Source organism: Mus musculus, chromosome 18 (assembly GCF_000001635.26).
Source record: "Mus musculus strain C57BL/6J chromosome 18, GRCm38.p6 C57BL/6J".
Classification (NCBI taxonomy): domain Eukaryota; kingdom Metazoa; phylum Chordata; class Mammalia; order Rodentia; family Muridae; genus Mus; species Mus musculus.
In genome coordinates this window covers 84,085,980-84,100,258 of record NC_000084.6, presented here as the reverse complement: position 1 = coordinate 84,100,258, position 14,279 = coordinate 84,085,980, and the positions used below count along the sequence as shown (strand labels likewise).

At 48.3% G+C, this 14,279-nt stretch overlaps 2 protein-coding genes and 1 long non-coding RNA gene across 9 annotated transcripts in view; 2 read left to right on the top strand and 1 right to left on the bottom strand.

Annotated features, from left to right (window-relative positions):
* Positions 1 to 303: 303 nt before the first annotated feature.
* Gm31854 lies at positions 304 to 2,614 on the top strand. The gene is made up of 3 exons (XR_877636.3): positions 304 to 599; positions 1,006 to 1,043; positions 2,434 to 2,614. It is a non-coding gene; the product is annotated as a predicted gene, 31854 (long non-coding RNA).
* A 116-nt stretch (positions 2,615 to 2,730) lies between these two features.
* Zadh2 (zinc binding alcohol dehydrogenase, domain containing 2) lies at positions 2,731 to 12,133 on the bottom strand. Of its 2 annotated transcripts, none has more exons than XM_006526460.4 (2): positions 11,479 to 12,133; positions 2,731 to 5,849 (listed from the first exon to the last, which is right to left on the bottom strand). In XM_006526460.4, the coding sequence occupies exon 2, from the start codon at positions 5,687 to 5,689 to the stop codon at positions 4,925 to 4,927; it is 765 nt and encodes a 254-aa protein (XP_006526523.1). In that variant the 5' UTR covers positions 5,690 to 5,849; positions 11,479 to 12,133; the 3' UTR covers positions 2,731 to 4,924. The 2 variants fall into 2 exon arrangements, with proteins under 2 accessions (XP_006526523.1, NP_666202.2); NM_146090.5 differs by having other exon boundaries at positions 2,745 to 5,849; positions 11,886 to 12,101.
* A 417-nt stretch (positions 12,134 to 12,550) lies between these two features.
* The window catches only part of Tshz1 (teashirt zinc finger family member 1), a 76,082-nt gene continuing 74,353 nt past the window's right edge, over positions 12,551 to 14,279 (top strand). The window contains exon 1 of one of the 6 annotated variants that reach the window (NM_001364993.1): positions 12,551 to 12,641. The gene's annotated coding sequence lies outside the window, so the exon portion shown is untranslated. Of the gene's footprint in view, positions 12,645 to 12,713; positions 13,691 to 13,793 lie in introns of those variants that run through there. The other 5 variants (XM_030250275.1, XM_030250273.1, XM_030250274.1 and 2 more) reach the window with 5 other exon arrangements.

Sequence of the window (14,279 nt, the reverse complement as noted above, 5' to 3'; positions counted from 1 at the left end):
ATCTGGGTTTACCATAGTACCACCCGTGAGAAGGTTCTTCTTAAAGATCAGCCATGGCTCTGAAATATCCGTCAATTTTACCCTGATGGACCTGACCAATGGCAAAGGGGTGTGTGTGTGTGTGTGTGTGTGTGCAGAACTCCCTTGAGCACAGTGGACTCTGTGACACTTGGTGAACAGTGTGCCCATTCCCTCCAAGCCCAGCTCTGTATTTGTAAAGTCGGGAGATCCAGATTACCCTTTAAAAATCCAGTGTTCCCAAGTAACATTTGGTCTTATTTACAAAGGCCAGGGAAAGACACTTTCCAGATCTGTGTTTCTGCTGGAAGTGGCACCTGTGAGCCTGCAAGGAATGCTGGGAATTGGGCTTATAGGGTCCAAGGTCAAGTGCTTTCAAGGGAGTGGGGTATCCTGTATCACTTCCATATTCCTCTACCTTCCACTGACCAAAGGAAATGCTGACAAGAAATACTCCAAGGCCCTGCCTGCTGGTGCGTTTTGAGGGTGGCGCCACATCAGCAGGCAATGCCACCAGACTCTTTTCTGAGCCCTCAGCACAGATCTGTCTTTGGTACTGGATGCTGCCACCCAGCAGCGGGGTATGTTCTAATTATTATTTTAATTTTGTGTTGGCAGAAAGATACTTTGAGGGAAGCACTTCCTTTGGGGGGCTATTCAGATCTCCAGACTTCTGGCTCAGGGCTTCTCAGCACACATGAAGAACATATTGGTTTTCCCCCAAACTGTCCTCTGTGCAGTACTTACCCTACTGCTTGCGGGACCCATGATATGTTTCCTGAGTTCATCCATACCTCCTGGGATGGAGGACCTGCACAGAAGGGAAAATCTACAAAGGGCAAAGCCAGCATTTCCAAGTAAACATTGCCTGGTGCTTATGCCAGACATGCCTCACTGGCTGCTGGGTTAAGGGCAAGCCTTAAACAGAAGCTTTAAGCTTATATAACCATAATATACATCTCACTTGACTTTTTTTTTTCATATCAGCCCTTTCCTACAAGAACTTCTTGAACTGACATATACTGGTAAGACATTATTTTGTGTTGTGTACTATGGTTTATTTATTATTTACTTATTTGGGGGTCGGGGTGTGTGTGTGGGAGAAACCTTGCCAAGATGGCTCACGGTAACAGCAGTAACGTCCTCACAGAGAGCATCTTTCCTTCTATGAGTTGAGATGACATGATGCTAGAAGGCTAGTAAGAACAGAATTTCAAGTTTACAGCGGCGCCGTGATGCTGGCAATCGAGCTCTGCACTTTGGCTTCAATGGATGCTCTTATTTAAATCCTGGATTCTAGGCCATTGTGGGGGAAACCAGTTGCAGAAAGCCGTGCAAATAAAAACCAAACAGAACAAAAAGTCCTCCCCGCAAACAAACCCCTAAACTGAAAAATTAATAGTCTGCACATATTTTTTAAACGGATATTACAAAACCAAAGTATTTTTAAGGGTGTGGGTGTTAGAGATGAGTATCAAGATCGGGCCATTTTGCAATGTGAGCTGCCCTAGAAAATTTGTAAAACTTAGGAAATTAGCACTCCAAGGGGACAGTCCTAGGTCCTATCGAGTTTATTCTGAACGCGGCACAATGCTTACCTGACTTTTAAGATCTGAAATAAAGCATTTACCCCGTGTGAACATGTGGTAGAGTCATCAGGAAAACGTACTTTGGTCCTTTGCACAAAGCCTTATTTTAAAGGGAACCTTGACTGGTAAATTTATGCAGCCCCAGAGTTCCACAAGGGGTTAAGGCATCACAGGTACAAGTCAGGTGGCCATTATAATTGTTACCCAAATCAAACCCCCAAAACAGAAAGCCAAGAAGCAGGTCCCTAAGGCAGGCAGTGTCTTAAATGGTATCATCTGTCAAGTTTCCAGTATCTTGTGGGGACACAAAAAAGGAGTTGGTGGTGCTGGCACGTTACAGCCTCATTAGCTGCTGAGCTCGCTCCTTGAGTACACAGCACAGGCTTCCACTGTAGTGGCTTCTTCTCACATACGTGCATCAGATAAATGAAATACTAACCACCCACTGCAGGGGCTCTATTCCATCCCCGATAACTCCCTTCTGATGCAACCAGACAATAACACAAAGAACCAATCTTTCTTTGCAAACCAGTTCCTGGATTTTTTTTTAAATGCTAAAATCAGTCAGCATCTGTAGTCATTGTGAAAAGGACCAGGAATTATATTGTCAGTGCTTTTTGTTTTCATTCGAAACAGGTTGGGGGGAGGTGGGGGCTAGCATTTGACTTTTTCGAAGTCCTGACCAAACACTAAGGTATCTTAGGGATGTCTTTCTCAGGAGGCAGTGCCTTCTTCCTTGCTGGGCCAGGGAAGCTGACAGGCCACACCAAGAACTGAGAATTCGTTTATCCCATGCCACAGTTCTGCCCTCTTCTCTTCTCTCCAGAAAAGCTGACAGCGACCCTGAATTATGGACGCACACTTTCTGTGTATGGAGGCAGAGAGGAGCGAGCATGTTACCTTCCCCCAGGGATTGGTCCTGAACAACAATCCAAGGGGAACCAAACCGATACTCAAGCTATAACCCTCAATTAAAAAAAAATTCAAAAAGATTAAAAAAAAAACTTTAACCATATTTTTGGCATTGTTGGAATGGGTGGAATCACTTGGGTTTGTTTTCTAAGAATAAATAAAACCAGCATGCACCATAATTTCTCTGTTTGGGGACAGAAAGAAGTGTGTCTTTTTTTTTTTTTTAATGTTTTATTTTAAACCTGGGTATGCGAATTTTACTTTTACATATCTGAATTTAGTATATTCCCTCAAAACATAATACATTTTTATTCCATAGCTTAAGGGATCCATCAGATAAAATGTTGGTCTTTCATCTTTATTACCCTCCCATTAAAATGAAGGAAACCGGGACTCACTTCAGTTCAGAAGAGGCAATTTAGCTGGTAATGTCCTCAGTCCTGAAGCCTTTTCAGAGGGAGAGCATTATCAGTGAGATTTCACACATCTATCTGCATAGCAAGCAACTAAGCCTTTCAGACATATACTATGTTAAATTTAATAATAGTCTTTGATTAGATTATTTTATTACAACATTTTTTCCATTACCAGTCATTTCCTGAGCATTCTGACATTCATAAAGCCCCCCCCCCCCGTTTGTTATGTTTGTATACAAGAGAGCCAGCGAGGTCTCTCCTGTTACAGTGGCTAGGTCTGAAAGGGACAGATTAATAACTAAGCATCACACTGGAAGAGCCTTTCTTGTCCCCTGCTCCGGCAACCCTCTGCTATGACGAGGACACAAAGAGCCCTGCTCAGGCTTGCTACCCTTCTTCATAACTCAAAGGCATCACAGTGGCAATAGCCTCTAGTGCTATTTGTCTTTAGTGCAGTTGTGACACTTCGGCATGATCCATAATTTGGCAGCTATTTACCGTGACATTTCCCTTCAGTGCGGCCATAACGTTCAGTGAAACCATTATTTGGTTCCATTTACCATATAAATTGTATTGTTGTGCGTGCATGCTAGGAGCTACATTAGGTACCTGGGAATGAGTCAATCTTGTAAAATAGATACTAACAGCCATTCCAGAAACAAGATCTCTCTGCTCCCCAGATGCAAGGAAAGAATTAAACCTGCCCCCCCACCCCGACTTTCACAGAGCGCTCCTAATTGCATTCCCATTCATTGAGAACGTTTGATGTTCTGAAACCCAAGACTGAAAAATAATCCGACAGTCTTCACCTTCGATTAGGAAGGCACCGTGGGGTTTTGACTCCACTACAAAAGTGGTGGGCAGCCTTGGGAAACCTAAGGTGAAGGGCAAGCAGACCAACTATGGCGAGGTGTGAAGAGAAACAGCAGGCAGGCAGGAGGATAGACACGTGTGCACCAGGACACAACACTAGAGCAGGTGGCTCGCTTCTCTCAAAGGCCAAGAAGCAAAATGGCAACCCAGGACACCTGACTCTCATCCCGTGCCTGCACCAGAGACCAAGCACACTTTCCACACTGAGCCTCTTAGGAGAAGCAAATGGATGTGGTTTTAGATGGCCAGGGTGCCTACTGTGTTTGGAGCTATGTGAGATTTGGTCCTTGGCAACAGAAAGTCTCCTTTTAACCCTTCCCAGGCCAGAGTGAGTCCCCTTTTGTGATTCCCCCGCCCCCCCCTTTTTTTTTGCCTTTTACTGATGAATCATCATAGAGTTTTCTTATTCCTCTGTCCACATTAGTTTTCAGTCTCCCAACGCTATAGCTTTCTCTTCCAGAATCCACTCCGGTTCTAATAGCAATTTCTTCCTAGAACAGACAGTTTTTTCCTTCACAGACAGTCTAACCAGGATGTGAATTCAGGCCAGCACACAGTATACACGTCCTTAAGACACCTCTGTTTGCTGGATCACTTTCCCAATAACTTAACAAGATTAAATTTGGAGAATTCTCTCCCAAATGTCTATTTAGATGGGAGGTTAGTGATTTTAGGGGGAAAAGGCTCCTCAGGCACACTGCCTGTGAGAATCCAAGGTGGACCGACACTGCTTTCTCAACTGTTCAGTGCTTGACACGAGAACGACTGCTTTCAATGCAAAGGAGACTCGGTGAGCTCTCTGAAGACTGATTTAAAAAAAAAAAATCTCATCAAGCTGGGGACATACTGACTCGATCAGGTCTCACACATCAGGAATTAATTTACTTCCCTGGAACAATAAAATCTGGAATGAGACCGTCCATGACTAAAGACTCAAATGTAAACGTTTTACCTCTTAGCTAGAGAGAGAACTCTGATTGAGGCACATTATTTTTACCCCCAAGGAAAGGGAGGCAATTCATTAACACTATACTTTTGTTTTTAAGAAATATTAAGTTCGTTTTAAGGCATGGAGAATTCATTTCTCTCCTTTGGTTTCTGTCACTGTCCTGTTGGTCACAGCTTACTGCTGACAGGGTGTGGTAACTCAACAACAAGCTTCCCAGTATTTTTCCCCGTGTACATATAGTCGACAGCCTGAAACACGGACTCCAGGCCAATGAACCTTCCATCCGGAGCCAGGTGTCCCAGGTCCACCTCACACACCAGGTCCCCACGAGCGTACAGCTCCAGCAAACGTTCCATGGCAGCCTGGTACTTGGAGAAGTAGTGGTTCAGAAAGAAACCCCTGAGGCTGGCCGACTTCTTCAGGAGCTTGGTTGGCAAAACTCCCGCTTTTATTGGTGAGAGTCCTGTAGGGCTTTGGTAGCCAGAGATAAACCCAATCACTATCAAGCGCCCTTTGGTGGCCAAGGCATCCACAGCCAGGTCAAACATGGCTCCCCCAACAGACTCATAGACTACGTCAACGCCTTCAGGGTACTCCTGCTTCAGAACCGTCTCCACAGGCTCTGTTCTGTAGTTGATGGGCCGATCACACCCAATTGATTTCAGAAAAGCTGCCTTTTCGTCTGAGGAGCAGGTTCCGATAACGTGGCACTTGGCTATCTTGGAAAGCTGCACAGCAAACTGGCCTGTGCCCCCAGCGGCTGCTGTGACCAGAACTTTCTTCCCTTCTGACAGTTCCCCAAGCTCTTCCAGGCTGAGGTATGCAGTGGTGCCACTAACCAGCATGGTGAGATACTCTGGTTTCACTGAAGGCATGGGAATTGCAATGCTAGCAGGCACCACTGTATACTCAGCAAAGGAACCAGGAGCCATATAAGCCACAGCCTGGCCCACTGTGTACCTAGCACTAGCAGAGAGGCCTAAGGCCACCACCTCACCAATCCCTTCAAAACCTATGTCAAAGGGTGGCTTCAGGGACGGGTCGTAGCGGCCAGCCGAATAGTTGATGTCAGATGCGTTAATACCAACGAATCTAGAAGAAAACAAATGGATGCATTAAGATTCTTTCTTTGTTAACGACCTTCATACTCTGCTTAAGGAAACAAGGCCAGTCTAATCTCAGTGAATGTGAAAGAGCTCCTAAACTGTAAGACTTGACAGAGGGTGGGTGAAATGACTCTTGCTACTTAGGAGCCGGGGAGAAGTTTTACAAATGTAGTAACTCGAGTTTGGGCAGATTTTATTCCTTTATAGTTAGGAATAATTTCATATTATTTTAATCAGCAAGTGACGTATTGGTATTTCCCGTACCACTTTTCTTCTGTCCTCTCTCAAAAGGAGAAATAGGGAAAGGTGTTGTGTTTGTGTGGCAAGCGAGAAAGCTCTTACTACACACAAAGTTTACTGAAGCTCTGAGCTGGAAATTAATTGGTCTCTTAACAGAGATGTTAAAAACAACAGTGGGATACAATATACTCAAAGAACCACACTTGTATTGATTCTGGTAACAATTTAACACTTCAGATAATAATAGTAATGACAATGATATCATTAAAGATTGATGGGCCCTCAAGGTCGTCCTTGCGACAATGTAACTGCCCCAGTTGTTTGAAATGCCCCGGCAAGTTTTCTCTCTGATATAACTACGCCCAGCATGAACATATGCATTTTGATTAATTGAACAAAAACTGAGAGAGTGATTTTTATGCAGCATTCAGCATTTTACAGCCTCTTTCAGATGAAAAGTGAAGCAAGCCCTCACTGGATTCTCCCCAACGAGAAGCAGAGCCTGGGCCTGATTAATAGCAGATGATCGGTTTCGTTTTGTATCCAGGCTCACTTTAACTGTGAAGCCAGAATTTTACCGGCTTGTCTTTGTACACCGGTACATCTCATAACAAAAATATATCTATGGAGTAGTTATGGCTATCGTCTTAAGGATGTTGAGGGAACTCTAACACAGAAGGTTCCCCAAAATACCATTTCCTCCTGTAAGAAAATGAAAACATGGCAGGAGAAAGATGAAAAGAATTTACTTTTAATTTAATGAATGCAAACTATGTGTAGGACACACCTTCACTGTCTATAGATAATACCCTGTACTTCCAAATGGCTCCTCACTAGTATTCTACCCTAAAGAAACATCTTTCTAGACTGTGGAAATAAGAATGCTTGAGACAGTCTCTCCCTCCAAGTCGCTTTTAGCAGCCAGCTAACCATGGCTCCAATGATTTCTGTAAATTCTGCTTTCTGTACCCACAGATAAAACACAAGAATGAAAAATGGGGAAAACCAGTTTTGTTTATTTTTGAATACCAAAATGCCAATATTCTTCAATATTCTTTTTTCTTTTTCTTTTCTTTCTTTCTTTTTTTTTTTTTTTTTTTTTTTTTTTGAGGAGGAGGGGTAGGGGGGCTGCGTCTTATCATTTTTCCTTTGATTCACACACTTCTCCAGACCTGACCTTTCTAAAAAGGACTGGCTCACTAGATCTTGATTCTGGAGCTCCCAGGTCCAGCCCACTAGAGCTAGGCTGCAGAGCATCTCATGTCCCTTGTCCCTTTTTACCCAGCAGAAAAGCCAGCTCCAGGAGAAAAAGCAAAAACTGGCTAGGCTGGAAATGAGCTTAGGGCTGGGTTTGCTTAGCGATTGGGGAACAGAGAACAAAGTCTAGTTGTCTGTTCTCTACTCATGGTTAACTCGTCCTGTTCCCCATCCAGGCTGTGTTCATTGGGCATCTCGAGGTCCACAGGGGCCGCTCTCCTCCCGGGAGCCATGAGTCTGGCTCTTAGAGAAGCTGGGAGCAGCCAGGCCCAGTGCTGTGGCCCAGGGCGTGGGATGGGAAGGATAACCTGGACTGAGAATGTAAATTCCCTCCCAAACCCTCCATCTCCCCCTCCCTCTGGCGGTCGCTTTTTTCCCTGGAAGAGGTGGAGACCTAGCAGAGCACACTGGCGGAAGGGGGCAGCTGAGGCCAAGTTTGGAGGGGTGAGAGTATGGCTCTGCTGGAGTGGTTGCTGATGGCTCGCAGAGGCTTGGGCAGGAAACACCACAGCAGTCACTATGGCGATTAGCACCAGCAAGCACTGGTGAGGTGTGCTGACCCGCAGGCCTGCGAACCTCTTCCCGCAGGCATCAGACCGGTAGCGCCCTGGCCAGAAAGCCGCGCACCACACTGGGGCGCTTCGGGTCGGGTCTGTGCAGGGAACCGGGGGCTTTCCATTTCCACCCTCGGGAGAGACATCAATGATCACGTCCGGGAGTAAGACGAAATTGCTGGGCTTCCGGGCCCCACGAACAAGCTCTTCCGAGTCCCAGGAAAGCCACGCAGAGCGAAACCTGCCAAATCATGACCTTGACCCTCATGAACCTCCATTTACCACCACCCCAACCCTGCCCTCTTCTAACCTATGCTCGTCGTCGCGAAGCGGTTCCAACTACTGCTTATATAATCTGTCTGCTGGTCCCTGCCCTCTCCAGAGTCTTTTGGTCCATGGTGCCGGGAGCACTGTCTCTACCTGGTACCTCCTCCTGTCACTGCGTCCCTGCCGCGATTCTGGAGACCCGCCACCGCCTGGGTCCCTGGGTCGCACCTTGGTCCTTACCCGAGCTTTACTAAAAGCTGTGCAAGATTTTCGCTCTTCAAGAACCAAGTTCAAGGGCAGCGGGCTCAAAGGGGAAGAGGACGGAAGAAAGGCGAGCCACAGACAAACCAAAACAAAACAGGAAATGCGCTGATGCACTTGGAGACCCCCCCTGTACCCACTTCCTCCATAATTGAAAATGTGTGCCAGTAATGACAACAGGACCCCGGCAACTCGAGAGAAGTATGCACTATGAAAACTAAAATCCAGGCATCCCACGTAAAACAAGTGGGACCACAGCAGGCGTTGCCCAAATATGTGCCCGTCTAAAGCTGCTTGGTTATTTATACCAGAAAGTGGTGAGCTTCGTTTACTGTAGAACAGGGTGATGGGGTGGGGGTGGGAATGAGGTGGGGGAGTTTTCCTTTGAACAAACACCAAACAGAAAAACTTAGACCACAGGAAGAGCCTTGAAAACTGGGAGACAAAACAAAGTCACCTAAACCAGACTTTTCTTGAAAAAAAAAAAAAGGAAAAACATAGAAGACAGAAGATGAGGAGGGGAGGGGAGGAGGAGGAGGAGGAGGAGGAGGAGGAGGAGGAGGAGGAGGAGGAGGAGGAGGAGGAGAAGGAGAGGAGGAAAACTAGTAGTAATTGTAGTAGTTGGGGTGTGTGTGGAATATCTCGGCTTGGCGAGTGAGCAGAAATATTTTACCCTCCCGTGAGCAACAAACCGTTTATCACAATGCCTCCCCTCCCCCCACCATTCACCGCCATTTCTACAAACTCTTTGCATTATCTTACACATGAGCAGAAAATCGTTAGGAATACTTGGAAACGAAAAATAATCTGTCACTCTCATGAAAAAGCCAAAAATAGCACACAAGAAGAGTTGACCAGTGGTATCTGTTTCTTTTTCTTCTCCGAAGGTGGAGCAGAGGTTGGGGTGTGGTGGGGCATGGGACAGTAAGGTTATGGCTGATAAAGGAACATCAATTACTGATTCTAGAGAGTTCTGTGCACCCTCCACACCATTTTTCCTGCACTGTAAACTTTACTGTCCTGAATCCCTGTCTAGCTTGCAGGGGTTGCCCTTCTTGTGAATGAAGAAATGTATTTTGCTAACAGGAATGAGGTTTGGATACAGTTCACTGAAAGAAAGTCATAGGACTGAGCACAATCAAAAGCTCCAAACACCCTTCAAAACAAATGAACTTGGGCAACTCCTCTCATTCCAGGGGAGATTTTCTTATGCTAAAAACGAGGAGCCTCTGAATAAAATTTTAATGCAATTAGCACTACCTAGTAGGATGTGGGCCCTGGATTCAAATGAACTAATTTGTGGTTAATTATTAAACTCTGCTCCTTAAAATAAAATAAAACGGGGAAGAACACTGACAGAGTTCCTAAGAATAAAGGGTCTGCCTACAGCTGAGTGGCTTCATAACTGAACAGCCACGGGAGAGGCAAAGACTCCGCTTGTATTGTCCTCTGTTGTGGATTCAAGGTAGAAGTTAGAGGTCAAGTTGTTCCCGTAAAGCACTCGTGCCAAAGGGACTCCAGACAGACACGGAAGCAAAATAGAGCCGAGGATTTTAAAACAATCTGAATAGCTAATTCCTCCAAAATGGTAGTCTACTCTCTGGCAATCTGATTTCAGGGATCCAAGAAGCATCTAATTCCAGACCAACCAAGAAGACCTGGGGAATCCAGGGGTGCTGCTGAGAGACTTGGAGCAGGGGAAAGGGAGCCGGCTAGACCCAATAAGCTTTGGAAGAGAGGAGTCGGGGAGATCTCCAAGAGTTAAACTCAAGGGCGAGCAGCCTCCACCGGCAGTGGGAGTCCCACCTCGATGACGCCCCGCACTCTTCTTCCCACTTCACACCTTCTCTCAGCCTGTCCCCTGGTGGCACCCCCTCCACATTTCACACCTGTTTCAACGAGGGATTTTATGTAAGCAGTTTGTGTGCGTTTATTAGTGTTTACAGTCAACACTATATAAATCACAACAATAGAAGAAAGTGAAAGCCCGGCATGAAGCTCTTTTCTTTCCTTTTTTCTTTTCTTTTCCTTTCTTTTCTTTTCTTTTTTAATCTCTAATGAAGTTTGCTCGGAAAGCTTTTCAGTCTATTCTCATTTCCACTTCTAACAAATCATTGGTGTACTCTGGACGCTTTATGTGAACACAGCTCAAGCCCTTTTTAGGTCGGCAGGGTTCAAATTTTTATTCTCCACAGTCTCAGCATTTCATCACAGGATGAAGCAATCCTCTGCTTCATGCACGGCCAAAGCATGCTAAGGACATACACGCGCCACCCTTTCAGAAAGTCTCCACCCACGCACTCCACTCACTCCCACCCACTGCTCACGCAAAACACTAAGGTTCCAACAGGTTTCCAAAAGTTTCACAATCAGAATTCTTCACTCCTCCAGGCTTCTTTGGAAAGTTGATAGGAACCTTTAAACTGGACTGATTGGACTAATCTTTACACCCAGCTACTTGAGTAGTTAAGTTTCGCCATTTTGGCCTTCCAGGATACCTAGGGTACTTTCTGGTACAGAGTTTACTGCTTGGATATAACCAGAACTCCCCTCTTCCGGAATTTTATCCAGCTTCCAACACACCGGGCTGGGACCTTCGAAATGGCACAGAGGAACCCCCCCCCCCCACAGTCCAGCATTGAGAGGATGCTCCCAGCAGACCTCAGTGTGGTATGACCTGAACTGAGCACAGTAAAGTCCCACACTTCCTCCACTTCACCCCTTAATAAAGATTAGCGATGTGGAAAATCATTAAGGTGGGAAGCCTGGGGTAGAAAAGTCAGATCTGGCAACAACTAGTGTGCCACCCGAATGTCTGCAATGCATTCAGGCAAATGCAGCCATGCCCCCGCCCAACCTTGGCTCAATTGCCGGTGCACGCCCCCGTTTTGCACTCAGGGGACAGAGCACAGTCAAATGACATGCAGACTAGGTGCACACCAACACACCCAAGAACAAGCCCCACCAATACGAGATAGAGGGGACAGGAAAAAGCAAGCCGAACATGGGCCCCCCATTCCTCCAAAGCACGTTTACCTAAACGTCGCAGTGTGTGTCCAGGCTGTTGCTGCTCCACTAAAAATTATGGAACGCAGGCACCGTGGGTGCGCGCGGGTGGGCCGGGTGGGGAGCCTCCCTTTCTGGGTCCCGTCGTTTTTATTTAGGGAGCGGGAGGGGGAGGAGGGACGGCTGGGGGAGGGGAGAATCCCAAATTAAAATAACCCCCAGATAAGAGGACGTTTGGTGGCATCGGGTATTCACACCAGCAAGTCACATTACATTCGCCTTCGCCAGATGGCGGCGGGTTCAACTTCCTGGGATCTCGCAAAGTCAGGCTGTGCGCCCAAGCGCGCGCCGCAATGTGGGCAGGCGGGCGACCCGGGACGGCCGGGAGCCAAGCTGCGCGGGCCGGGGACCGGGACGGGGTCGCGCGCCGGGCTCACCGGTTCCGGACGAGGAGGTCTCCGTCCCCGGGGAGCGGCACTGGGCAGTCCCGGCGCAGGGTGACGGCCTCGTGGAAGTTAGGGCTCAGCCGGGTCACCACCAGCTTCTGCATGGTTCGGGGGATGGCGGAGCCCTGGAAGTCCAGGAAGTGACGGGCGTACGACATGTCCACGATGGCTCGGGCCCCGGCGGCCGCCAGCCTCAGCATTGCCCACGATCAGCTCCGCCCGCTCCTGCGCCTACGCTGGGCCGGGTCGCGCCCAGTCCCCGCCGCTTGGCTCCGCTCGGCTCCGCGCGGGCGGGCCCGCCCCTCCTCCGGCCCGCGCCCTCCCCTAGGCTCCCGCCCTCCCCTCGCCGCCTGGCTCCCGCCCCCGCCCTCCGGCCCCTCCGCGCGCCGCAGCCCCCGCGGAACCCGGGCGCGCCACCCCAGGATCCCTGCCCGGCCCCGCGGCCGCTGCAGCCGCTGCTCCTTTAATCTTTTTGTTTTGGTTTGAATCCTCTCGGCTCACACTGGCCTAGGATTTCCTCCGCCCTCCCCTTTCCTCCGGGCGCGGGAGAGGCCCCGGATATCCCCACCCTCCGCACGCTCTGCGAAGGGATTCGATTCCTTCACCGGGGGCGGGGGGCGCCAAGCTAAAGGGCCAGCGCCCTGGCGATCGCAGCCGCGGTAGCCCAAGCGTCCCCGAGCGGCAAGGCGGCCGGCGGCCGGCGCAGGCGCCTCCCCTTCCCGTGCGAAGCGTTCACTTCCTTGCAAGGTGGTACGAATCAACCCCGAGCGCGGCCGGGGCGGCGGGGCACGGCCGGGGCCGGGGCCAGGGCCTGGGCCGGGCGGGGAGCCCGGGCGCCGGTGCACGCGCACGAGCGCCTTCCTGCGGGCCGAGGGCGCTCAGTGCACGGTGCACCTTGGGCCTAGGCCTCCCGTTCTCCGAGCGCGCCGCTCGCGCCTGTGCTCTCGGTCTGTCCCGTGCAAGTTGCACGAACTAAGCCATTTTATTTATCTTGGCCTAGATTTCGTGTTTTTCCATGGATGTTTTAAGTAGCTCCACAAGAGTGTTACAGCTTTCCCACTGGGAGAGAACACACATAGAGAACTAGATGGCCGAATTCCCAGGGAGCAGAAGCATTTTAAAGTTCTAGGTGGGGTCCGCAGAGGGGCTCAGCGGAATTGGAGACTTTGTGATGATCTTTGAAGACTTCGTTTTCTCACGCATCTGGAAAGATCTTTCTATCTTGCCAATTTTTAGCTAATTGTGTTCACTGACCAAATGACTGACCAAATTATTCACCCTTTAAAATAGGGTCAACATTAAATATTTCCGAACATTTTTGTGATGAGCTGTCCATCTTTATATTTTAGGTGTTTGTTTTAATTTAAAAATGTCTCCTGTTTTCCACTTAACCTCTGAGTTGCAGAAATACAAAAGCCACACTGTCCCTCACCGATCAAATCTAACCCCCCAGACTAAGGGTGCAAAAGTGAAACAGGTATTTTTTCCTCTCAAATGTAGGACGTATTTCACCCAAGAGTGGTTCAGATCCACGTGGGCGTGTGTGTATGCATGTACACGCGGGGGAGGGGAACTAACAGGTTTAAGAATCGCAGGAACTGATGTCTGCCTAACTAGACTCAGGACTCATGGGTTCCGCCCGAGATCAGCCAGTGCATTACAACACAGCCCCCTGAACGTCTTCCTGCAACGTGCAATCTTTTATGTTATGCTGTATTAAGATTTCTTTTCTGTGTCATATTGTTTAGCTCCGAAAAAAAAATAAAAGAAAACAAAGCAATTAAAAAGATTGACAGGTATGGTTTGTGTGAGACCTATTTGTAATTGTCAGGGTGACGTTGGCGAGAGGAGGAGGAGTAAAAAGTGAGGCAGGAAAGCAGCTCGATGTGTCTGTCTATCAGTTGAGACTGTCTGAAAGCTCTGCGATCCGAATGTGTGTTATATTTCACTGAAAAGAGGAGAGAGGGAGAGCGCATCTCCTCTCTCCCAGGAGTTTGGGGGGGACAGTACACGCTCATCTCGCCCACCCAGTGAATGTCCGTTCTTCACCCCCTCGGTGCCCACTCTCCGGGTTGTTGTTGGCTTTTTTTTTTTTTTTTGGAGGGTGTGTGTGGGGTTTTTTTGTGTGTGTGTTTTTCGAATTTTTTTTCTCTTGGAAGATCAAGACCGGCCAAAAAATCCACGATCAAAATGTGTTTGCATTAGATTTCTCCTCGGAAGAAGCGGCGATCCTGGCGGCCAAGGCCCCCCGGGGGCAGCGCGGGGCACGAAGTGGCGCTCCGGCGGGTGACACTGTTTGATCTGTGACTGTTTGGAAGGTGGAGCGGCGCTGACATCTCCCCCGGCGCATGTATGTACAGGGGCTTCACTCCTGTCTTGTTTGCT

What these genes read in the sequence shown, in the direction of transcription:
- Zadh2 (NM_146090.5), bottom strand. Translation starts at nt 12,094, where the DNA reads ATGCTGAGGCTGGCGGCCGCCGGGGCCCGAGCCATCGTGGACATGTCG. An exon ending in GACCTCCTCGTCCGGAACCG is followed by an intron (nt 5,850 to 11,885) that starts GTGAGCCCGGCG and finishes GTTTTCTTCTAG; the next exon opens with ATTCGTTGGTATTAACGCAT.